This window comes from Gouania willdenowi, chromosome 1, assembly GCF_900634775.1.
Source record: "Gouania willdenowi chromosome 1, fGouWil2.1, whole genome shotgun sequence".
NCBI lineage: Eukaryota > Metazoa > Chordata > Actinopteri > Blenniiformes > Gobiesocidae > Gouania > Gouania willdenowi.
Window position 1 is genome coordinate 21,302,361 of NC_041044.1, and position 26,186 is coordinate 21,328,546.

At 37.7% G+C, this 26,186-nt stretch overlaps 2 protein-coding genes across 4 annotated transcripts in view; one reads left to right on the forward strand and one right to left on the reverse strand.

The window, feature by feature from the left end:
* fam13a (family with sequence similarity 13 member A) overlaps nucleotides 1–13,206 on the forward strand; it is a 65,564-nt gene extending 52,358 nt beyond the window's left edge. The window contains exons 15-24 of one of the 2 annotated variants that reach the window (XM_028446706.1): nucleotides 3,677–3,890; nucleotides 5,410–5,551; nucleotides 5,645–5,726; nucleotides 5,803–6,008; nucleotides 6,142–6,225; nucleotides 7,260–7,355; nucleotides 8,387–8,470; nucleotides 9,794–9,990; nucleotides 10,566–10,667; nucleotides 12,143–13,206. In XM_028446706.1, the coding sequence (XP_028302507.1) occupies nucleotides 3,677–3,890; nucleotides 5,410–5,551; nucleotides 5,645–5,726; nucleotides 5,803–6,008; nucleotides 6,142–6,225; nucleotides 7,260–7,355; nucleotides 8,387–8,470; nucleotides 9,794–9,990; nucleotides 10,566–10,667; nucleotides 12,143–12,266 (1,331 nt within the window). In that variant the 3' untranslated portion in view covers nucleotides 12,267–13,206. The remainder of the gene's footprint in view (nucleotides 1–3,676; nucleotides 3,891–5,409; nucleotides 5,552–5,644; nucleotides 5,727–5,802; nucleotides 6,009–6,141; nucleotides 6,226–7,259; nucleotides 7,356–8,386; nucleotides 8,471–9,793; nucleotides 9,991–10,565; nucleotides 10,668–12,142) is intronic. The other variant, XM_028446793.1, reaches the window with a different exon arrangement.
* A 2,844-nt stretch (nucleotides 13,207–16,050) lies between these two features.
* The window catches only part of herc3 (HECT and RLD domain containing E3 ubiquitin protein ligase 3), a 29,266-nt gene continuing 19,130 nt past the window's right edge, over nucleotides 16,051–26,186 (reverse strand). For both annotated transcript variants that reach the window (XM_028450198.1, XM_028450208.1), the window contains 5 exons: nucleotides 24,105–24,171; nucleotides 23,055–23,137; nucleotides 19,209–19,392; nucleotides 18,002–18,104; nucleotides 16,051–17,570 (listed from right to left, as the gene is read on the reverse strand). In XM_028450198.1, the coding sequence (XP_028305999.1) occupies nucleotides 17,362–17,570; nucleotides 18,002–18,104; nucleotides 19,209–19,392; nucleotides 23,055–23,137; nucleotides 24,105–24,171 (646 nt within the window). In that variant the 3' untranslated portion in view covers nucleotides 16,051–17,361. The remainder of the gene's footprint in view (nucleotides 17,571–18,001; nucleotides 18,105–19,208; nucleotides 19,393–23,054; nucleotides 23,138–24,104; nucleotides 24,172–26,186) is intronic.

The window sequence follows — 26,186 nt, forward strand, 5'->3', positions numbered from 1 at the left end:
AATCCCGTGCTGCACAAAGGAAGTCCCTCACACTGAACCAGGTGTTCGCGTTGATGATAACCACTGGAATGATAACCAACAGGTCCAGCACTTTAGCATGTACTGCTATCTGACACAGCTATAACATGCTGTAACATGTGCTGACACCTCTCCAAGCCTGAACTTGGACTCTACACCCACCACTAGTCACTACTACAACTACTTCCTGTTAGGCGTGGGAGGTAGAATGCGCTGCTGGCAGTAAAGCTGTCAGCTCAGCTACTAGCTCGCCTCATGGCTGCAGAATTATCACATCATTGAGTCGGTGTGTGTTTTCTGGAGCTCTCCAGTGGACACACAAAGAGACTCTTTATGGAAAACTTTCCCATCTGTCCTCATTCTGAATACTTTGACTGACTCTGAGGAAACATGGCAGCATGAGTTTGAGTGGAAACCCAAGCACCAGTGGTTCTCCTGGTTTTGCACTCGTAACGGAAAGAAAAAGTGATGGTGATCGCTGTTTTACTCTCACATGGGGTATTTGATTTTCCTTTGGGATTCATCATCATCACACACAGGGATTGTTTTCCCTCCTCTCTGTACATTTTGTTCTGAGAGCATATCTGAGCTCGTGGCTGCGCAGACGCCGCGGGGAGCCGCCGTGATTGGCTGTGACAGCTTTTCCCAGCGCAAACCGCAATTATGTGTACTGCCTGGTTGCGTTGCACTGATTGCTCCTTAGTGAGGGAAAAGGTCAACGAAGGGATTTGTGAGTAAGAAGAAGGGGTAAAAGTGAATATTACATTGAAGTATTGACGTAATAGTGAAGCTATGGGTGGGCGACCAGGACAGACTCTGAGATCTGCAGCTGATTGGCCCAATGTAGGTTATTGAAAGAAGAGAAGTGAAGCATTAGTTAAAAAAACTCCACATAAGGAGATTAAATGTGGATTTCCAAGTCCTATAGAAATTATTAATCATCCCGTCGTTCTTTCTTTTATCCCATTTTCCTTCTCCGTCCCTAGATTCCTCCTTCCTAAACTCTCCGTTTCTTGATTTCAAAAGAATTTCCTGGTCAAGTTGCTGTGAGGGTAAGTGGTCGGTTTAGTCATTAACACGCCCGAAAAAGAGAAAAAGGAGAAGCACGGAGGTTGTCGGAATGACCTTCTCCTCTGCATGGCAACATGCTTGACTGATCAGGAACATTGTGTCTGAGCGTCTCACTCACTCACAACAACCTTTAGTGGAGCGACGTGCCCGCTGTGCGTTTCATTAGTCCACTCAATCCCGGGCCATCAGCAAACTGTTGATTTAAGGGATTCATTTCAAGATGCGGCGGAGCCTCGCTGTCCAGCCACGCTGCAGTAATAAGCTACATAATAAGCCACAGAGGAAGACGTTCAGTAGGCCTGACAGCATGTGTTAGCGGGCTGTAACAGGCAAAGAACAGCTGCCTGGAAAAGTGCACGTACCAAAGGTGGAGGATCACCCCTGGGACCTCTGTGCTGCAACAGGAGCTCAATCATTCCTCATGTGCCTCAACTCACCCCAGTTATGGGAAAATCTGCTCCTCCGCTCTCTGACATAGTTTGCATGTTTTACCCTGACATAATGACTGTTTGCCCTCAGAGGTTGTTTACTTCCTGCATTTATTCTGTGTGTGTGTGTGTTGACACTCCTTTATGTGTTCTCTGCCTGCTCAACTGTGAGTTTTCAGTAAATAATTACCATCATATCTGCTGACTTTATTTAATATGACACTGGAAAATGTCCTGTTGGGTAATATGTTAGTTTCAACTTTTTTACATTGATCTCCTGAAATGTTTCGAGTGTCAACTGCCAGTCTTCCTCAGCGGCGTCTTTTGATCGCTTTGATGTGTCCTCGACTTCCATCTAATAATTTCTGCACTTTTTCTTGTCTTTCTTTTTAAATATTATGTTGTGGTTTCATTTATTGAGACAACTTTTTTACAGAACATTTACTTTGATCTCCTGACATGTTTCGACTGTCAACTGCCAGTCTTTTTCAGAGGCGTCTGTTGATCGCTTTGATGTGTCTTTGACTTCCGCGTAATAATTTCAGCACACTGTTTTTGTCTTTTTGAATAATATGTTATGGTTTAATTTCTTGAGACAACTTTTTTACAGAACATTTACTTTGATCTCCTGACATGTTTCGACTGTCAACTGCCAGTCTTCCTCAGAGGCGCCTGCTGATCACTTTGATGTGTTGACAGTCGAAACATGTCAGGTAAAGTAAATTTCCTGTAAAAAAAAAAAAAAAAAAAGTTGTATGAATATAAGAAACCATAACATTTTATTCTAAAAGAACTTGCTGGAATTATTACGCGGAAGTCAAGGACGTGTCAAAGTGATCAGCAGATGCCTCTATGGAAGACTGGCAGTTGACAGTCAAAACACAAAGTAAATTTCCTGTAAAAAAAAAAAGTTGTATGAATATGAAACCACAACATATTGTTCAAAGAGAACATGCTGGAATGATTACGCGGAAGTTAAGGATGCATCAAACCAATCAACAGATGCCTCTGAGGAAGATTGGCAGTTGACAGTCGAAACATCTCTGGAGATCAAAGTACATTTCCTGAAAATAAAGTTGGCTAAATAAAAAAAAAAATCTTAACATATTATTTAAAAAGAAAAAGACAAAGAAAACTACTAGAATTATTGCACGGAAGTCAAGGACATGCAAAGCGATCAGCAGATGCCTCTATGGAAGACTGGCAGTTGACAGTTGAAACACATCAGGAGATCAAAGTAAAAAAACAAATTTCTGACTATTTAGATCATTTTAAAGATTTAAGAACATCAAAGTTGGATACATCCGTAGAAAACATTTCCAGGATGTTCTGACAGTTCTTTAAACTTGATTTCCTATACGGTGCTTTCAGTAGGTCCAAACTTAAATGGGTCTGTAATAAGAGTGTTGGAAAAAAAAATTGATATCGGCAATATGTCACAATATTTCACCACACGATTATTGTATCAATCCAAAAATGTCAAAATTATTATTTTTTTACTTATGTTTTTTAACCAAAAAAAACCCATTTAATGTGCGCTAAATTTTATTTATTTTCATAAAACATACTCGTGGGCACTTTTATAGATGTATGTGTTTACTTCTTTAACAGAATTTAAGAACTTAACAGAATCAGAATCTGTTGTTGAAGCAAAAGTTAAACTTTTTTGAAACACTTTATTTTGACAGTTTGATAATCATACCACTTGTTTTTGATGTTTGTGCTGGGATTACAGTTAGTTACCATTTAAAAAATAATGAAAATAATTGTAATTCATACCATTTTGTGCCATTTTGTAAAGGTGACATTTGTAATTATGGATGTATATGGTAATGTTTATTGTTGGGATATACTGTGACATGCAAATCATGAATCTCTAGTCTGTATCTAGGAGACTGTTCATTAGAAATCATCCTCGCATCCCAAAACAAAGTACCAGAACAATTAATTCAAGTTAACCCTTAGATTGGAGATAAATGGCTGTGTTTTTGTGTTTCTGTACCTGCTGTGCTGTGAGTGTTGAGAATCTGCTGCTGTACATTTTCAGAGATCCCCTGCACGAGATCCTCAAACAGGATCTAATGACATTTGTTTGTATTGTAGCGCGGAGCCTTGAACACACCCTACCATTGTAACACACCCTCTGTGTTATTCCCTAGAGCCCATCCCAGCGTTCCCACTGCAGAGGGAGAGCATGGACAGAGAGGAAGCCCGCCTGTCGCCTCACGTGGGGGGGCGTCTGATCCGTCAGCTGCTGGAGGAGGACAGCGACCCCATGGTGTCCCCGCGCTTCTACGCCTACGGACAGTGTCAGCAGTACCTGGACGACACGGAAGTGCCTCCATCGCCACCAAACGCACACTCGTTCATGAGGTAGGCGGGGCTAACTGTGCATGCAGCAGGTGGCGCTGAGGGAAGGGGTGTCAGTCAGGGTTGGGGTCAATTATACCCGTAATTTATAGGGGTGTCCCAATCCGATATTGATATTGGATATCGGGCCGATATTTGCCTGAAAACGAATATCGGATTCAAATTTCCGGATTTACCGATACTTTAAAAAAATTTATTAGTATTATTATTATTTTATTTATTTTATTAAATTGTAGAATACTGTAAATATTATGTTGAAGGTTAACATTTATGTAACCACTTGGTTAATAATAAATGGGTGAGTTTTTCTCATACCTACTGTTTCTGACTATTGTTCTCTGAGTAACATCACTTGATCAATTCTTTTCTAACATTCCACACGACAAAATAAGTAATTCTAATTTTTTGTATTAAGTAAAAAAATAATAATAATAACTTTTAAATTTATGATTAATGCTGATATCGGATTTATATCGGTATTGGCCGATACGCAAGGCTGCAATATCGGTATCATATCAAAAATGAAAAAAGTTGTACCGGGACATCCCAAGTAATTTATATTTAATTACAATTATGGCCTAGTTGTAATTATGACTGTAATTGAAAACATTTGTTGCTGTTGTAGATTCATATTCATTGTCATTGTAACAAGTACAACGAAAAGTAAGGTGGAATAATTGAGTTCAGTTAATTGACTTTGAAATTCTATGAAAACTGTCAATTCTGTGAAAACTGTCAATTCCACTTAAACGCAAACCTGTGGAACCATGTTGGAGTTCTATGACTTAAACGTATGGAGTTAACAATTATTAAAATATGTTCATTATCATGTTTTATCACTACATTTCAGTTCTCTTCAGTATCATTTTATCTTTTTTTTTTTTTTTTTTTTCAAATAAATGGAAATTGAAGCGTATACTGACAAAGGCTCAGACGCCCTCACCAAAGACATTAATAATGATATTTTTATTTGTGGTGATCGACTGTTTATCCATGTGTGCTTAGTGATTACGTTCTAATTTATAGTTTACAAACCGTTATATTATGCACACATTATTTTCCCCTTTTCATCCCACGAGTCCATTCCCCTTGTGATGGCATATTGATACATATACACATAAAATAAATCCCTTAAACAATGAATAAATAATAGTAATAATAATGAAGTTAAAAGAAATAAAAATAATACAAATTTTTATGAATTAATACTAATATTTTATGTAAAAAGACGCCTAACGAGGTAACTAAGAGATGTAAAATAAATTGGATGAAAGATAATATTTTTGAGAGATGCTAACAGAAAGCTAACACAAGAGGGAGGCTACGTTCATTTATTAAAGGCTCAGTAATTGTGATCGAATTTGAACTTTAGTAATTGAGAACGTAATTGTAATTGACTTTCAGTGGGAAAATTGTAATTCTGATTTTAATGCTAAAATGCTGGTCACCGTGATCATAATTTAGTTGTATTTGAACATGGATAATTGTAATTGGATTTAACAAACATGGTGTTGCTCCACAGCCGCAGGCGGAGCTCGTCTCTGGGCTCGTGTGACGATGAGAAGGAGGAGCTAACCACGGCTCAGCTCACCAAGAGGATCCATGTGCTGAAGAAAAAGATCCACAGGTTCGAGGAGAAGTTTGAGGATGAACGTAAATACAGGGTAGGTACCCTCCCTCCCTCCTGAGACCTGCAGCTGCACATCGTCAAGGTTCATGTTCTCAACTGTTTCCTGTGTGTTGATGTTGTGGTGCAGCCGTCCCACAGCGACAAAGCTGCAAACCCAGAGGTGCTGCGATGGAGCACTGAGCTGGCCAAGCTGCGTAAAGAGCTGAAAGGTAGAACACGTTCCAGTCTGTCTGTAGGACCACGGATCCAAAGCCCTAGTTCTCATCCTCACGTGTCCTCCTCCAGAACACAAGCTGATGAAGTCGGAGGAGGATCTGCCACCGCTGACCCGTCAGCGCAGCAACACGCTGCCCAGAAGCTTCGGCTCCCAGCTGGAGAAGAAGCCTCAGCAGGAGAAGGTTCCAAAGCCCCCAGTGGACTGCACGCTGGACTCCATCCTCAACAAGCTGCAGGAGAAGAGGGGGGAGGTGCACCGGCCTGAGGACATCAAGGTGAGCAGCACGCATCAACAAAGCAGGTTTAGGTGCACCACAGGTCTGTGTGTGTGTGTGTGTGTGTGTGTATATGACACACACTCTTAAACCCTGACATGCACTGACTCACTTCCTGTTCTCCCACTGACAGGATATGACACGGGAGCAGATTGCAGCGGAGAAAGTGGCCCTTCAGAAAGCTCTGCTGCACTACGAAAGCATACACGGCCGACCGGTAGGTCACCTCCCCCCCCCCTCCTCACTGCCTACATGTAAATAAAAGCAGTGCAGTGTGCAGCTTCTCTCCAGCCTGATTATGACCCACATTTCTACTGAGGCATGAATAACGTGCACAGACTCAATGTGATAGTTTGTTAAATGATAAATGTGTCCACGTCAGGAGGGTCGTGCTCAATTATAATTCTAATCAAGTAATTGTGATAATTAATTACAATCATGGCATCTTTGTAATTGAAAGATAAATATGTTGCTGTTGTAATTGTAATTGAATTGTAATTAAGTTCAGGAAAATTACCTTGTAATTGTAATTGGCATGGAAATTATACAATTATATAATATAACAATTAAATGCAAAACCTGTGAAACCATGATATATATCTATTTCTTATACATACGTAGGTAACAATTATTAAAATATGTTTCAGACCAACTTTTCCCACTACCTGTCCGTTCTCTTAAGGATTATTTTACCATTTAAAAAATAAATAAATCTATGGTTATACTGATTTAAAAAAAAAAAAAGGCTCAGACACTCACACCAAGAACATTAATACCAATATTTGCATGAATAAGGAAGCCTAACAATGTAACCAAGAGATGAGAAACAAATGAAATGATAGATCATATATTTTAATGTATTTTACAGCTGATTTAAGACAGAGGTCAAAACTGACCTGTTATCATTAGAGATGCTAACAGAAAGCTAACACAAGAGGAAAGTTATGTTTCAGGGGGAAAATAATAATTGCAATTTAAAAAAAAAAATGCCGGTCACCTTAATAATAATTGTGTTGTAATTAAACATGGATAATTAAAGAAATAGTTGAAAAATGTAATTGACCCCAACCCTGATTGGGTCAAATAGATTTTTGTCTATTTCTTCTTCTAATTTTTAAACCAATAACAAATAAACCATAATGAAGTAAGAATACTTTGTTATGAGACAGTATTATAGAAAACACACTAATGACCTTTAACCTATGGCCTGTACATAAAGGAGAACTCAACTCGTTTCTCTTCCTCAATCAGGTGACCAAGAACGAGAGGCAGATCATGAAGCCGCTGTACGACCGCTACCGCCTAGTGAAGCAGATCCTGTGCCGAGCCTCCACCATACCCGTCATCGTAAGTGTGACCCGTTGGCTCTTATCCTCAGACGTGCTGCCAAAGCGCGCCACGATGACTGGGCGTCTGCGGACACTTAAATCCCAGCTTGTGGAGGCTTTAGAGGCCAAGGTGGCGGCAGCTTACTGACTTTAGTGGTTGTCAAGGAGACGGTTCAGATCAAAGCTCACGAGGATCACAGTCAGAGTAAACAATACAGCTGAATCTGACGCTGTTTGAATCAAAAGCCTTTACGTTATGTAAGATTTACATAACGCATTATATTTTAAGCCTCATAATGTAAACCAGAAATAATCTGAGTTTTGTGTTCATGGTTATTATATTCTGGAACACACACACACACACAGAGAGAGAGAGAGAGAGCTGGGCAATATATCGAGATTCAAGATGTATCAAGTTTTCTAGTTTGGGGAAATAAATAAAATACAACTTTGCCTGTATTGATATATATTTTTATAGTTTATTTTGTTTTAAAATAATTGTTTTAGGACTCGCTGCCTTTGCTACTTCTCAGAACAGCGTAAAAAGCACAGTTTGATGGATTACTCAGTGCGTCCTAACCCAGAGCTGCTCCTAAACAAGCCACACTACAGAACTCACTCACACGTGCTGTCCCTTAGAAGAGAAAAAGCCTAAAGTGGCATTTGGATCATCAAATTTAACCTAGAATTGTCATTCTGGTTAGACTTCATTTGAAATTATAATATCTAGATTTATAATGTAGCTATTTTGAGGAAAAAATATAATTTTCTGAGTTTTGGTCCATATGGCCCAGCCTTACACACACACACACACACACACACACACACATATATATCTATATATACATATACACACATAGGTGAATACAGGTCATTGGTCAGATTTTGAAGCGTCAAACTCGTAATTTACCAAACTAACGCTGCCATCTATTGGATGATTAAAGGAACAATTTTCCCAAATTGACAAAAACCCAACCAGTAAAACTTCGGACAGTGGCTCACGATGCCCCGCCTCTCTGCGTGGTTAACTCCTCCCTCTTGGCGTCACAGGGCTCTCCCTCCAGCAAGCGCAGAGGGCCCCTCCTTCAGCCCATTATCGAGGGGGAAACCGCTCGCTTCTTCGACGATATCAAGGTGAAGAGCTGCTGCTGCTGATGCTGCTCCAATGATCAAACCCCCCCCCCCCCCTCCTCCTCTACCCCCAATCCCCTGTTGATGACCTTCAGTAACCTGATTGTTGCGTGTTGCTTGTTTTCTGGCACCAGTAGACGTGTTGAATCATTAGTTACTAATGCTTGACACTCGAGGAGATCATCAACTTGGTTTTTGACCTCAGTTTGTTTCCGTAGTATGAATTATAAATGGACCAGTTACACAGTAAGTCAATGTATTTTCCTTATTTTTTACTCTTTTTCAAATAAATGATTAAATTAAGTTTTTTTTAAAATAAAATATTTTAAGATATATTTAATTCTAATCAAAAATAAAATGATAGTAATGATAAAAGAGAAATGGAGAACATTTTAAAGACTTTCTTTTGTTGTTTTATTTAGTTTATATTGTGTTTACTCAAAGTATTCTGGATTTATTTCAGAATGATGATGATGATGATGATGGAGGCATGATGTGTGGCCCTCTGTCTAATTTAGTTCGGCTCCCTAAGTAAACACACAAATTGATTCCAAACAAGAAAAGTGACAGAAAGATAAATAATAATAATAATAATAATAATAATGCATCAGATTTTATATAGCGCTTTTCATAGACACTCAAAGCGCTTAAGATACACAAAACAACAGCAAAAACCACACCATATCCCTATGAAAATAGACAAATATATATATATATATATATATATACAGTATATAAAAAAAAATTATTATTTTTTTTGACAAAAAAACACAAAATAACAGCAAAAACCGCACCATATCACTCTGAAAATAGACAAAAAATAATTATATATTTATATCCAAAAACGAATACACACAAAATTCATGGGAAAATGCAAAACATCATGACTAAAATACTAGAAAATAAACTAAAATTCACAAAATTACAATAACAAGAAATGACAACAAAAACACACAAAACAACAACTAAAATATATGAAGCGTCATTATTCTAAATGCTGATATGAATGTGCTGTGATGGTAGTCCCCAGGTACTAATCTGAGTTACATATGGTAATATCAGAAAATAACAGAATGATGAACCTCAGAGGAGCAGAGGGAGTTCAGGATCCATCGGGTGTTTTTCTGGATGAGTATTGATCAAGAAATGACTTTAACCCAATCTCTACTCGCTAACTGACCAATGGGAACGGTTGTTCCGCTGCTGTGATGATTCCTAACCTGCGTCCACTAACGCTGCGTAACGCGGCACCAGCCTCACTTTAACACCCAGTGGCTTCTCTGTCAGCGCACGCCTCACCTTCTCTCCCTGTACCTGTACCTGCAGGAGGAGGAGGACGGCTCGGAGGACGACTCCGACGCAAAGACCCAGTTCAGCGTGAGCGTCCCACCAGAGCTCAGCGTGATCAGTCTGCTGGAGCGCATGGACGAGGAAGCGGAAGGTTTCATTTCACCTGTGGACGAGCTTTCACCTTCCAAGAACGTGACAGACATGAGACTGTCCAACCTGCACTCAGCCTCCATGTAAGCACTGGAACACACTGACAGCACTCACATCATCATCACAGTCATGTAAAAAGAGTTGCACATTTTCAAAATAAAACCAGTAGTTGGATATTATTTGTTTAACATTATATTTAAACTTGTTATTTTGTTTGAAATTGTTTCTGGCTCCAGGTTGTTTACCATTTTTCTTATAATTCAATTCTAAAATAAATATATATTTTTAAAGGCATAGCACACATGTATCTTATTGAACAAAGTCTGACCATCATTAGTGATGGTTTAAAGCATCATTTTAGTTCAGGGGCCAAATAAAGTAAAGTGCAATACAAATACAATGTATTATTATTATTATTATTATTATTATTATTATTATTATTAATTTACACAATGATTCATGGTTTTTCTGACTTTTTTGCTTTCTGCTCTTGGTGGAATTTGATGCTCTAAAGGGCCAGATTTGGCCAGCGGGCCTTGAGTTTGACATGTGTGGTTTAAAGCATTTCTGCCTCACATTCTTGTACTTTATGAACATTTTGGTCATTTTTCCATCTCTGCTGAAATAAAAAATGGTGTGTTTGCTCTGTGACTCCCAGGCAGGAACTGGTGGTGCAGCTCCAAGAGGCGAGAGAGGAGAAGAAAAGGATCCGTAAAAACCTGAAGGAGTTTGAGGAGCAGTTCCTCCGACTGAACGGAAGGTAAAAGACCAAAGAAACAATATGGAAAGCAGTCGGATAGTGATATTAACCATGTTAAAGCTCTATTAGTGCTGTGATTTGGAGAATGCATACTTTATTTTGCTTTTACTACACTTTTCTATTATAGCAAAAAGTGTTTGAAGTCCAAGTAAGCATCATATGCTAATAAGGGGGCAGGGATATGCAAATTCAGGGTCATTTCATCCAATCAGGGAGCGGGATTTGGTTATAATTCTTCCTTCTTTATTTGTATGAAGTCTACTAATACTACTACTAGTGCATATTTTGGCTTTACCATTACTACTAAAAACAGTCTACTAGTACTACTAGTGACATACTGAGTGTGAACAAATTCATATTTGTTTACTAGTACTATTAATAAACTTAAAATATCACTAGTACTAGTAAACCTAATGCAAATGTATAAGGGTTTATATTCAATATTAGTAATATTTTCCAAAGCATAAATTAGTTATTCCCAGCCTCATTTTAAAAAAGTAGGAACAGTTAGTTTAAACTGGCAAATATTAGGCATCACAAATCATGAATGTGGTTACATTGGCAAAAATAAGCATGAAATATGTTAAAAGTGACAATAATGGTTCCACAAATGTGTGTGGCAAGAATGGGAGTAATGTAGCAAAAAAGCATTAAAAGGAGCAAAAATATGAGAAGAAAAAGTGATGAAAAATAGGTTAAAATATGGCACGTTTGGTGTAGTTTCAGAAAAAGAGTAAAAATATGCAAAATAGGTCTTAATTTTCTTAGTTTCTTGAAGGCATCTAGCGACCCCAAAGAACAATTAGTTTAAACTCGCAAATAATGGGCATGGCTTATCGTAAATGTGGCAAAAATAAGTATGAAATATGGTGAAAAGATGTTAAAAGTGACAATAATGGATCAACATATGTGAGACGTGGTGGAAAGGGTTTATAAGTGCCGAAAATGTCTTGAAAGTGGAAAAATTGTGCAGAAAAGCTATTGAAATTTCATGGGGAAGTGGTAGGAATGATAGTAATGTAGCAAAAATACATTAAAAGGAGCCAAAATATGGCAAGAAAAAGTGATGGAAAAAAGGTTAAAATTTGGTGTGGTTGTAGTGTATATTAGTAATATCTCCCAAAGCTAAGCCTAAATGAGTTATTCTCAGCCTCCTTATTTAAAAAGTAGGAACAATTAGTTTAAACTGGCAAATAATGGATAAAATTAGGATAAAAATAAGAAAAAAAAAATGGGCTTAAATTGCTAAGTTCCTTGAAGGCATCATGGTAACCCTCTCCCAGTGTCTTGTGACCCCAAGGTTGAGAACCCCTGCAATAGAAAACTTTAACTAAGTGCATGAGTAGAGTTCAACTATGGTTGATATCACCGATATGACATTTCTGCTCCAATGGCTGTCCATAGAGCAGTGTGTGTGTGTGTGTGTGTGACAGTGAACAGGCCTGTTCTTCACGTGGGTCCTTGTGTTTCCACAGAAACGTGCAGAAGGAGGACCGCACGCCGCTGGCTGAGGAGTACAGTGAATACAAACACCTAAAAGCCAAACTGCGGCTGCTGGAAGTGCTCATCAGCAAAAGAGACTCGACCAAACTCATCTGAGACGCTCACATTAGCCCCTCCCCCATCACTGAGAGGACTCGTGTTCTCAGGCTCCACACACACGCGCACACACACACACACACACACACACACACACAGAAAGACGCTAAACTCCCATTGAGAGATTCTCGGCGTGTCGTCTGTGATTGACACGTGACAAGTGAAGAGGATTCGCTGGAGAATAAAGCAACGGCTGCACAAACATCTACAATCGCATTTGTATCGCTGGTATTGTTTTTTTGACCTGGACGTTGCTATGGTAACGCTAATGTTATTTGTCTCGTTTAGAGCTCTACTAGTTGAATCACTTAGTTATTAAAATAATAGCTATTTTTTTTTAAAAAAAAAGGACTTAAAGATGAACCTGTTTGTGTATTTTTGTAAGGGAGATGTTACAATCAGCTCAACAGTATTCTCTTCATCACTAGCTCTGTCTATTTCAGCTGAGGACGTCCGTTAAGCTCTGAAATAATTGTGTTTTGCTTCTATAGAAGTTTAATCGAGTACTTTCTCACTTTAAGAAGTGGTTTTCCTGCTTTGCTCCGACCCAAAGACGTCAGATCCTCCCCATGTTCATCAAACATGTCCCTTTGCTTTGTTTTTCCCCCCAAGCATTAATGCTTCCACGCTGACCCCATGTGAAATAAGCTCCTCCCCCTCTACCTGCTCGCGCTAACATGAGATTGGAAGACAGAGGTGGTTTTTTTTTCTTCTTTATTTTATTTTCTTTGTACATAAGAATGGTGGCGTATGTTTACATTTCTGTGAGCGAATACTATTTTCCTTTTTTTTTTCTCCAAAATGGATGATTAACAGTGTCAATTTTGTATTTACTGAATGTGAACACTGGCCACGCATAATGACTTTTTGAGTGTGTACATTTTAGTACATAAAATTGTATTTTGTATATAACCAGAATGAAATCATATTTTTACTCACACTCCAGCCTCTGCCTTTTACTTTAGCACAGTGTTTGAGTGGGTGGGAAGGATGAAGTGCATTTGTAAAGTTCACATAAACAATAAAAATCAAGTGCATTTTTTCTTACAAACGTCAAAATTTAGCGTAAACATGCAGTGCAAAGTAGGCGTGTCCTTTCTTATGCAACTTTTCACTTACAAACCTACATCGGTGCCAATCATCCATCTCGTTTTGTTCTGTGGAATGCTAGAAAAAAGAACAACAAAGTGACCCTTTTATTAAGCAATGGGTTACAGAATTAAACATAAGAATATTCTACAGCTGAAGAAATCCAGCCCTTTGGAGAATCTAATTTGGCCCGCAGAAGAAAATAAAAATTAATCATTGTGTGAATGAAACTATTTGCAGGGGCTCACAGTTTTCCCGGTGCATGATGACATATAATTTTTAATGTTAAACTGTTGATATAAACTTACTTAATTCTTACAAAATCCTTAAATTTTCCTCAAATGATTACATAATGTGTGTTTTTGTGTTTGTTTGTATGATTAATATGGACCCAGAGTCTGAAATAAAGGTATAAAAAATAATATTTCCCTTAATTAAATAGAAATTGGTCAGAAAATCTAGGAAATCTAAATTAAAGATCCCGTTGGGACTGATATCTATTACTTATTTCTTGGCTATTGTCGGTTTCTTACATATTTAGTATTTTATGTATACATAGAAGTGCCAACTAGGTCATAATAATGTTGAAATTACTCATTTTTCGGCATAAAATCTGTGCTGCTCCATATTTGGCCCCTGGTTTAAAATGCGTTTGACACCCCTGAACTAAAAGAACCTGAAAAAGAACCAAAATAAATCTATTGAAAATAAATCAGTATTTATTGAGGTGCTTAAATCAGAGTTTTTTTTTAGATGCAGGTGCAGATAAAATCTGATAGGCCCTTTTTTTCCCCATCAGGACACCCTTTAGTACAAAAGCAGATCTTTTTTTAGAAACATTAGAAAGATTCGGGCGTGTGTGTGTGAAATTCCACAGTTCTCCTGAACTTGCCCATTCCTGTTTAGAATCCCAACAACTGGAGTCTTTCCCAGTTTACTGAGGGTGGGGGAATCTCACACACAGTAAACTTCCATTAGCATAGCATAGCATAGCATAGCATAGCTCAGGGAGAACATGCAAACTCTGCACAGTGAGATGATGGGCTTACATCAGTGTAACTCTAATATTGTAAAAACAAAAACTAAGCTAACACTTTTTTTAAAAAAGGACTCTGGACTCTTATTTCTGCTCACAGCAAGAAAATTGTGGGTTTGCATGTTCTCTCCCTCATCTGAAGCCATTTTAAAGTAATCTCTACACATATAAATGTATTGAATAAAGTAATATAATCAAACTCTGGACAAGAAAACATACCAGATCATTTCATTTAAAAAGATGTTGTGCATAACAACAGCACGAATATTGAATGCATGAATTTATTTATTTTTTATATATATATATATATATATACAAAAATTGGAGACAATTAATCAAAATAAAACATACAAAATGGGAAGCAGAATAATGCAGTCCCTGTTTGTTGGACAGATCAGTGAATATAATATCTAATCTATTGTAAACAAATGTAAAAAATAAAACCTCCACAGACAGTGATGGACTAGACATGACAATTATTAAAAGAACTATTGACCGCATTGTAAAACCACTGACTTTCACCTGTAATCTGTCCACACAAACTGGTGTTTTTCCTGAACAAATGAAAAGTTGCTAAAGTCATTCCCCTGTTCAAAGATGGGAACAAGCACAAATGTAACAATTACAGACCAGTGTTGCTGACCTCACAGTTTTCTAAAGTCCTCGAGAAATGGTTTGCTCAAAAATTAACAAATTTTTTAGATAAACATAAATCAATAACCGAAAACCAGAACGGATTACGTTCACAAAGATCAACAAGCCCAGCTGCAATTGAAAGAAGAGAGTACACAGTATGGGGGGTTTATTGACTTGCGCAAAGCATCTGACACCATAAATCATGAGTTATGTTACAATCCGTAAGCAGTATGTACATATCAAAGGGCTGAAATCTGAATGTGGAGTTCCGCAAGGGTCCGTTTTGGGGCCATTGCTTTTTATTTTGCTTATTAACAACATTTGTGACTCAAACAGATTACATTTTTTTTGTTGTTTGCTGATGACACCAGTATATTTCAATCGGTAAGTAATTTGTTGACGCTATCGGAAAGAATTGAAGAAATATTAAAAGTGAAAAATTGGTTTAACGAAAATAAGTTATCTTTAAATTGGGACAAAACAAGCTATCTGATTTTTAGTAATCATAGCAAAATTGATAATGTAAAAATCACATTTGATAGTCAGTATAACAAAAGTCTTAAGCTTAGGTTCTCGGTGTTGTTTTAGATGAAAAATGTAATCATAAAGCTCATTAAATAAAAAGAAAGGTCAGCAAAAGTATTGGCATTTTATAGAAAGTTAGAGATTTGTTTGATTGCAGCGTGTTGAGTATGCTTTATTCCTTGATGATTCTCCCATATATCAGTTATGCAACTGAAGTCTAAGCTAACACATATCAGTACCACTAAGCCCTTGTTCATGCTGCCAAAAAAACCAAAACAATTAGACTTATCAGTAAGAAAGGTTATAAAGAGCACACCAATCATTTATTTAGTGTAAATAAACTACTTCAACTTAAAAATTCTGATTATGTGAACACCTAAACGAAAAAAAAATTGCCAGATGAAACAAATACACGTGGGTTGACAAAAATCCAAAAGTATTATGTAAATATAAACTAAACTTTGAAATGAGCGCAAAAAAAAAAAAACAAGCATAAAATGTGTATTTATCATTTTTATTTCAATTCCAAAACATGGCTGCATTACAGTTTCGTGTAGATGTCAGATCAAAATGCAAAAGATCCTATTGTCTGTATGTGGCATATTAAAGGGAGCACAAACCTTTGCATAGGACTGAACTCTGCATAATCAGACACATGACTCAGCATTTTGACTTTAAACTGCTCGTACAACCAAAGGAGGATGGTTAGGTTTAGCATTAATGGATCTGTGCACTGCAGCCCTGGCTAATTCATTTCAAATGACAAATTCACAGCACAGTTTCCAGCCACTGACACATAACCTCAATAGAACTCTCTATTCTTGTTAAACTTCAAAAATAGATCTTTGATCTTTCCAACGCACTAAAAGAACAAAGTGAGCTTATAAAGCCAAACCCTGTCATATTTAATACATACCTTTTTAGACCAAAGGGTTTTTAAGACGCTTAATCATCAAATAAGACTAAAAATATTGGATTTCCGTTTAAATGTTTTCAAATGTTAGTTATATTCAATATCAAACTCATATTTTCCAAACCCTTTTTACAAATATTTTACATGGTAAATCACTGAGTCTGAATGGATAAACTTTTGATTTCAGAAAACTGCAACATATTCCACTTTTTCACAGAGAAAGCAGGTTTTATTCGACCTGTTTTTAACCAAGTAATTCTAACCCTAAAATAACAGCCGGCTGTTCTTGCTTCCCATCCACAACATGCGCACGAACAACATCCAGTAAAAATCCCACTTTAAGGTCAGCTTTGAGTCCATAGAGTAAGTTTTGCATGAAAAGGCAACACTGTTGAATGCAGGTTCTGTTGATCCGTCCTGTTTCAGGCAGAGGGACGTCTCCAAGTGCTATTTACATGCATATACAAACGCGCTTCTTTTGTGCAAAAATAACCACTCTCTTCAATAAATTAAAGTAAGAAAACGCAATATATCGTCTCCAGATAATAATGAAAGTTCTTTAAAGGAGAAAAATAGAATTTTAAGGGTTTCAATATAAAATATACACCTTTGCAAAAATGGACAAAAGAAAAACGCACAAAAACGCACAGAAAAGCTCGTGAACATGAAGTGGTTCTGATTTAAGGTCCCAAATGAGTTTAATGTTCCTATGATTCGTCCTAAACGTTGGACTGGAAATGCCTAAAGTAAAAAACTAAAAAACAAAAACCCAACACCCTACAGTTAATGATCTAGAATCTCTCATAGAGTAAATATAAAGTCTACATGCTCACATGGTGTATGTATTGCTGTTAAAGTGCACGGGGAGGGGGGGGGGGGGGGGCTGGGCTCCGTCCTCACACCAGGCTGAAGCCCTCGTATTGCTCCACTGCCTGTGTGAGGCGGCGCTGGAGGATCTCTTTGGTCTGGTAGCGAGGCATGTCCAGCAGGTTGTAGCAGGTGTGAGCTACGGGCAGGTAGTGCTGCTCTGCTGTGGTGGACTGGATGATGATCCGTAGACTCTCCATGCCATGGATAGGGATGCGGTCGCTGCCGGTCAGGAACACTGCACACATATTACCATTGTAAAACTTTAAATTAACTTTTAAATTCAACTTTATTTATATAGTGAAAATTACAACAAAGTCATCTCATTTGACTTTAGTAATTGAGAACGTAATTGTAATTGAATTTCAGGGGAAGAATAATAATTGTAATATTAATTGTAATTTGAAAAAATGCCAGTCACCATAATTATAATTGAGTTGTAATTGAGCATAATAATTGAAGACGTAATTGTAACTGAAAAATGTAATTGACCACAACCCTGGTTGGTAAACACACAAGAAATCTCCAAATGCTTCAAACTAATGTCTAAACGTGCTTCAGACACACAACCATGTGTTGTCGCTCTAACGGCACACGGTCTGTGAATGTGTGGAAAGGCCGTCATTAAAATGTCACGTAGATCCAGCAAAGAGGTGATTAAATGCTTACATAAGAACTGCTTCTTCTTCTCCAGAGGGAACTCATGGAAAACCTCCCAGAAGAGTCGGACTGTTGGATGGGAGGCGGTGTACTCGCCTTTATAAACTGCATTCTGAGGAAGAGTTACACACCAGATCATTTCACAGTTTTTCATTAGTCGTGTACGTTTCCTGAATGGTTTAACCCTCCTATTATCCTCAAATATTACAGTTTACCCTCATGGTCAATCTGACCTTAAGGACATTTGCCTCTAGAAAATGATTTACATTTTTTTTTTTGTGTCAGGCACTTTGTTTATTAGTTGAATACATAAGTAACGCCTTGATAATGAAACCTTGACCTTTTCTATAGCGCCACCATCAGACCAAACTTTAAAATTAGAATTAATTTATCTTGAATAGTTCTCATCCAAAATGTCTCAAAGTTACTGAAAACAAACTTTCAGTTGTAGAGTTAGTCTATCTTAGAAAATTTTCATCCATATCTTTTCTAATTTGGGGTGTACATTCATGACTGTCACACAATGAACCATATTGATTGTTGTTGGTGACCCCCCTCCTCTTGTAAACATATGTATTTACCTATGTTTACCTCCTTTTTTGCAACATAATTGGGGTTATTCCCTATAAAGTTTCAGACACATTCTCCTCTACGTCACTTTCACTGTGAAAGAGCTGTTCCAAAACCTAGTAAACCTTTTCCTAAAGAGAAAGAGAGAGAGTGTGTAGATTGATCACATTGAGGAATGATATATAAAGCAAGAGAAGGCCATTATTTTTTGAATGATAAACATTAAATGAGGTCAAATTGACCCCAAGGATAATAGGAGGGTTATTTACACTTTTCTGCATGTTTAAACCAAACCAAAGCCTCAGATGTGAGCAATAAAGACTGTGATTAGGTTATTATACTATACATCTGTTGAAGTACATTACTTTAAGCTGACAGTTCAAAGCTGATGGTAGACGTTACATTACATCATACATCTACTCAGCAGTTTTTATTCTCACTGTGTACAAACTGTGAGACTAAAGGGCTGAAACTGAACTCTAGCTTTTAATTAACTTTTCTCATTTTCTTTTTTTTAAACATTCAACAATCATTTCACAATGATGTGTTATTTCTAAGTGGGTGTGCATCTATGTACTTGTAATTATGTAAACCATTCCAAACAGCAGCTAATCACACACTCCTCAGCGCTAACACACATGCTAACCTTCTCCATTTCCTCCCAGTTGTAGTTGCTGTTGCCGACCACCATGGCCATCAGCTCAGACGGCTGGAACAGCAACAGGATCTCCCCCCCGCACACCTTCAGGAACCCTGAGGAGAAAGCCGAGTACTGCTCGCTGACAGAGTCGGTGAACATGTAGCGCAGGTAGGCCTCTACAAAGTCCTTCCTGGAGCACAGAACGAGAAAACGCACAAGGTTAGCAACGCCTCAGAGAACCAAATGTTCACTTTGGACTCTTTTCTCCCATGCGCATAAGTCCAAAAAAGCCACGCAGCTGCGATTTTTTTAGCTGCGTGTAATTCTCCCCTGTACTTAAGTCGCTGCGTGTCTTCATCCCAGTTACGCACTGTGGGTGGAGCAGCCCTGAAATGTGGGCGTTGCCATTCAAATCATGCCTTACACGCAACGCATTCTCCCGTCTGCGTAAGTTCTTTTCCTCTTACGCGCTTCTAACCCTGGAATAAGTGCAGCGCCCAGATAAGGTGAAACATTATATTGCACTAGAAATATAGACTTAGTTACATTTGAAGCTACACAGACTCATAATATTGCAGAAGAGACTCCCGGAAAGAATCAATCCAAAGCGAAACTGACACATTGTCTCAGGGGTGGGTGGAGTCACACAAGCACGCCAAATGATTGACCATCAGTGTTACTAATATGTTCACATTTACCAGTTCTAGACAAAATGTGTTACATTTCATTATATCTTACCCGTGCGTCACAGAGCTTATCAGCTGTGTGTGTGTGTGTGTGTGTGTGTGTGTGTGTGTGTGTGTTGCTGCAGCTCATTACAAACTCTGACAGATGTCAGACTGATTAAACTACTTTAACACTGTGTACAACTTAAAGCCACAGTTTACTCACACTACAAGAGTAAATAACAAGTGAAACATTAACAACAGATGATGATGACGATGTGATGTAATGTGCATGGATGATGATGATGATGATGATGAAGCACTGATCAAGGAAAGAGATTTTAACTGTGACTCGGACAGAATGCGGCCGATCCTGACACTGCAATAATCTGATCAAAGATCTCATCAAATCAACCTGTTACACTGTTTATTAACGAAGGCATTTCAAATTAATATTGAACTTTATCATTTTCACGGACTTCAGTGACATTTACAAGCGTTGGTAAAACTCCATGTTCTGTGATTTCTAGACAACAGCCTAAATAAATGACATCACCTCCTAACTGCAGGCGCGCAAAAAAGCACTTAAGTCCAGACGGGCGAATAGACCCCTTTGTGTCGACATGTGACCGACATAATTCAGCGATGTTTTATTTTTTTCACCAACCAAATCTCATCATCGTCCCCATCATCCAGTCTGACCTGAAGGTGTTGAGATCTCCCTGAGGTCAAACTGCAATCTATGCTTAAAATGATTAAACTGGTAATCCATCATCTCTGCTTGATCCACCTGCCAGAGCATCTCCACAACCTGCTGCTGTTCACCTCAAACACTCATTCTGCAGAAAGCTCCTTTCACTAGAGATACTATACATTCCATAGGCTTGTTTCATATGTTTAGTTGTGTTACAGGAAGAGTTGTGTGGGTGCACTATGCAACATGAGCAGCGTTATTGCATAGATTTTAATCTGTGGATCAAAATGTAATGTTTTTGGTAAAAAAAAAATATACCATGAATATAATTCCTCAACACATCCAACCCTTTTAACAATCGGACACATTGTGCACCAAAAAAAAAAAAACATGTACAGCTTCATTTCTAGAAATTTCAGTGTTTCTTAGGTGTGTGTCAAACTTCACAGTAGCTCAAAGGCAAAGGGAGAACCTGCAAACTCCACACAGACAGAAAGCCTCCATCTGCCCATCCATGCAAACTGCCAAAAAAAAACAAAAAAACTGCCCTTTCATTCATATATAGGAAATGATGACTTGAAAATTTTACCTTCCACCTCATTGTGCACAGTAAGCAAAAAACCCCAACAAAACAGAAAAACAATTCAAAAAAATAGTCCTTTAGCATAAAACAGTCAATGAAATATATAAAGGTAGCAGACAGGAGCTGCTTCCAAACAAGTTCATTAAAATAAGCAGAAGAAACTAATCTGTCAAATAAAACACATCATCACATTAAAGGAGGTTTTACACATAAAAAACCCACTATCTCTATCATTCCTGCAGATTGGATCTGATCAGAGAAGAACCAACTAGGGTCACCAGCTGGTGAGAAAAGCAGCAGCAGCATCCAGATGTGCTGACATGACCCGCCCACTGCTTCCTGCAGGCTTCCTCATAAAACACTGTAACCAGTGCTGCAGGCTCAAACACAAGCTGCAGGAAACCCAGACGGGTAGAGATAACCCCAGAAAGAACATCCTGACGTTCACTTTGCAACACCAGGCATGAACTCTAAGTTATTCTGGACCTACATATAGGAAATATGTTGATTTAAAGGGGACATATCATGGTTTTCAATCCTTCCTTTTTACATATAAATCATACAGTTGTGGTCTATATAAAGCGGAACTGCAATGCTTGGGTCTGAATTCCTCATTATTATAGCTCCACAGGCCCCTTTTCTACCCCTTTTCTGATGTGCTTCTGAGAGCAACTCGTTTTGGTGCTGTCTCTTTAAATGCAAATGAGACACTCCATACCCCGCCCCCTCTTCAGGTGACACTCGGTTCAACTCCACCCTGCTCGGCCATTTTTGTAGTTTGATAGAAGAGATACGGCTATGTAGCGGCGCATAAACTTTTTATTCAGAGGTTATTTACAAAATGTCAACAACAGAAGACTTGTCCATCCAGTCTTACATGTTAGAGCCAGAGTCTGACCCAGCGGAGCGAGATGAAAATGATGATGAACCTGCAGAACCCTAACAAGTGAGCTAACACAAGCACCGAGCTAACGCTAGCGCCAAGCTAACGTCACGAAATGCATTTTAATACAGTCTTTTCAAAGACAAAAATGGCAAAATGAAATGACTAATGAAAACTTGAGACTTAAATTAAATCACGTAGGCCATATCATCAAGGATCTAAAACGAGCACACAGCGTTAACATATGAAGTCTGAAGACGGTGCAACTGCTAATGCTAACAAAACAATGACAGGGACGTCTTATCATCACACTTTTTAGCGTTATTTACAGCTTACCGAAGTGCTCTGTTTGTCGTCTCCAAAGATAGAAGGAATTGAACCCTCAATCAGACAAAGTCTTTCGGCAAATCCTTCTTTATATTGGCTGAGGTTGCAGAAGCAGTCATCCTTGAAGTGCTTCGCGCACACAAAAATGACCTTATCCACAGATGTGGGTACATTTCCATAAAAAATAAAACTCAACCAGGCACTTTGAAAAGGTTCTGATGCTGGGAGATGGTGTAATGAAGCGTGTGGGTTACTACATCCAACAACCGAACATTTTGACTTATTCTCTCGTAACTTTGGCATCCTTGAGCTTGGACTACAAAATAAAAGCGAGAAATAAAAAAAGCGGATTGCTCAAAGTGTTGGACCTGGAGTTGATGTACTAATTTGGCAGTTCCGCTGCAAATACTGTGATGTAGTAGTTCAAAAAACGTAATAGAGAATAGAAAAATTGAAACAGATTGAAAAACATGAGCAAAACAGATTATAAAGATATCAACGGAGCACCTGAAGAGACTAATTTGATTTTTTCTGTACTTCTAAGCACTCTAAATATACAACAAAATGCATTTAAGGGCTAAAAAAGTGGATTTAGCATGATATGTCCCCTTTAAAGGAGGACATTTGAAATAGGAGTGAATGGGGTGAAGTTTGTGCATTTTAGTGTGTTCTATGTGTGGAGCAGCAGGCTAAAGCCGACCTGTTGTTTTTATCCACAGCGATGCTCTCGCCTCCAGGGATCAGCTCCTTCACTTCTGTCAGCCCGTAGTTCTCCCTGGTGATCTGAGACACAGCACAACATTAGCACTGATGCATGTCATACACTGTCCAGTGATGACATGTGATAAATGATCCAAATGTAATCACACTATGACACATCTGACTTTAGTACATCCTTACTTTTTCACTTCTTGAACATGAAACATAAAAGCTGGGTTGGGGTCAATTACATTTTTCAATTACAATTATGTGTTCAATTCCAATTCAATTATGATTACAGTGACTAGCATTTTTACAATTACAACTAAAATTACAATGAATATTTTCCCCGTAAAAGTCAATTACAATTGCGTTCATAATTACTTAAGTTCAATTACAATTAATCACAATTACTGAGCCTTAAATAACTAACCCAGTCGGTTTGACTCATGTTTTAAATCAGCTGTAAAACACACAAAAAAAACATTATCTAATATCCAAGTTGTTTCTCATCTCTTGTTAAGCTTCCTAATCAATTAAAAATATTGGTATTAATATTTTTGGTATGGTGTCTGATCCTTTGTCCGTATAGCCGTCAATATTTAGTTACATTTTATTTTAAAGGGTAAAATGGTCAAGACTTCATATGTGTAAGCCATAGAACAGTAACATGGTTCCCCAGGTTTTGTGTTTAATCAAATTGAAATCGATATTTTGTATATAATTTCCATGCTAATTATTACAAAGTCAAATATCTGAACTCAATTACAACAGCAAAATATTAATTTCAATTACAATTACAATTATGTCACAATTCTACTTATCAATTACATGATTGCAATTATAATTCACCCCAACCCAGCATAAAAGTCAATCAATTGGAGGTTACAACACAATCAGTAATTTGTACAATTTGATCACCATAGCAACCCCTTAATATTTACAGGATTATTCTCAAAATGTATCAATAAAGCACTAAATAGAGCTTTTTATATGAGTGTTATTTATTCAGGTTGAGGTGTGTCGAATATATTCTGACATTCAAACTTACAGCAAACGTGAGAAGAAACATGTCCTCCACATCATTGCCATCATAGTCTAGAAGTTGTTGTAGACTCCTGCAAACACAGACACAAACATCTGATGATCCAGATCAGAAGGAAGAAACCTAAACTTTTAATTAAAGCTGCTGGAGACTGACATTTTTAGAACAGACGAATCCATAGTGTAGGCCTCAGATCAATAAATCCAAGATAATTTGTTTAAAAAAAAAAAAAAAAAAAATGTAAAAGGTTTAAATTGTCACTCAAAGATTTGTTTTCATCTCCACTGTAAACATTTGGTTTATCGACATTGTCGGTAAAGTTTTGCGCATTGCATTGTGGGATGTGGAGTCATGGAGGGATTCATAGGAGTAGGGCTGCTCAATTAATCAAAATTTGATTATGATTTTCATTATTACACCCAACGATTACAATAATAACAAAAAAATATACATATATTATAATTTTTTAAAGATATGTGTTATTCGCTAAATAAAACAAACCCACTATTTCGAACATCTACAAATAACATAGCTTCGCACACATGTTATTAATACTAACTTTGAATTGTTTAATCCATGCACATGCAAGCTCCTCCTCTCCGCCCCGCCCCTCTCAAAGCCAAAGCTAGCTTGCAGGCTAACATGAGGAAAGTTGTTACTAGTGGTCTTAAAACATGGCAGGAGAAACGCAGCAAAGACACTGGTAAACAAGTGGCAAATCATATTCTCTGATCTGGGAACACTTTGAGTTTGATGTGAAGACCTAGACAAAAAACAACGTGCGAAAAGTGTTTTGTTTTGTGCAAAAGTGAACATACTTGATTTAAGTGTTTGAATGATTTTATTTATGTTTAAAGAACATATTTTATGTTTTTTGTATAAAAAATAAATAACTTTGTGGTTGACAAATAATTGTGATTTCAATTATGACTAAATTATTCCTACATAGCAGTGTTTTTCCTTCATTCTTGCAGTAATTTCTTGTGTTTCTTCATCAGACACAGAGGGCAGTGATTTGCTGGACACCATATTTGTTGGACTTGGTTCCTGGTGTTTCCTGTGATCTCAACTCACTCTACGACATATTTAATTTCATCTGGATTCAGATGTTTCTGTGTACGCCCCAGAATAATCATCCACAGTGTTGGCAATGTCAAACGCAATAAATCACAGTAAGAGTGATGTAAAACCACTTCTGTACATGTAGCGGTGCTCAACCTTGGGGTTGGAACCCCATTTGGGGTCGCTAGACAATGGGAGGGGGTCGTCAGATGCCTTCAAGAAACTAGGAATATTTTCTCAACAATTTGAGCCCATTTTTGTTTATTTTTGCCCTTTTCTACAACTACACCAAACTTGCCATATTTTCATCTTTTTTTTATTGCCATATTTTTGCTCTTTTGAATGCATTTTTGCTACATTACTCCCATTTCTGCCACTTCATAACATTTCAAAGCATTTTTTCCACTTACAAGACATTTTTGACACTTATAAACCCTTACCCACCACTTTTCCCACATAATGTTGCATATAATGACCCAATATTGTCATTTTTAACACATTTTCACCATATCTCATCCTGCTTATTTTTGCTACATAAGCCAAATTCATGATTTGTCATGTCCATTATTTACCAAACCAGACTCCTCATCCCACAATGCAATGTGCAAAACCCTTCCGACAATGTTTACAGACTGAGCGTTTGCAGAGTAGATCAACATCAACTTTTGAGCACCTTTCAACCTTTTTACGTCTTTTCCCGGGCAAGTAAAGTACATTTAATTACTTATTCAATCTAATCTATAAGGCTTACGCTGTCCTCGTCAGATTTTTTGTTTTTTTAAAGTGCCGACTACAGCATTATGTCAGAAATATGAGCTTCGTTGACCGAAAAAAGCAGCTTTTAAAACAACTATAGAAACGTGCAGAACTGCAACACAATACCTTCATTTCATCTCTCTGCAGTGTTTGTTTCAATCACATCATCCACAGTACAGGATTAACCTTTAATTTCCTACTCCAACTTACAAAATCCAATATGTAATACACTGCCAATCCATCTATTGTATTAAAATGCTAAACTTGTTT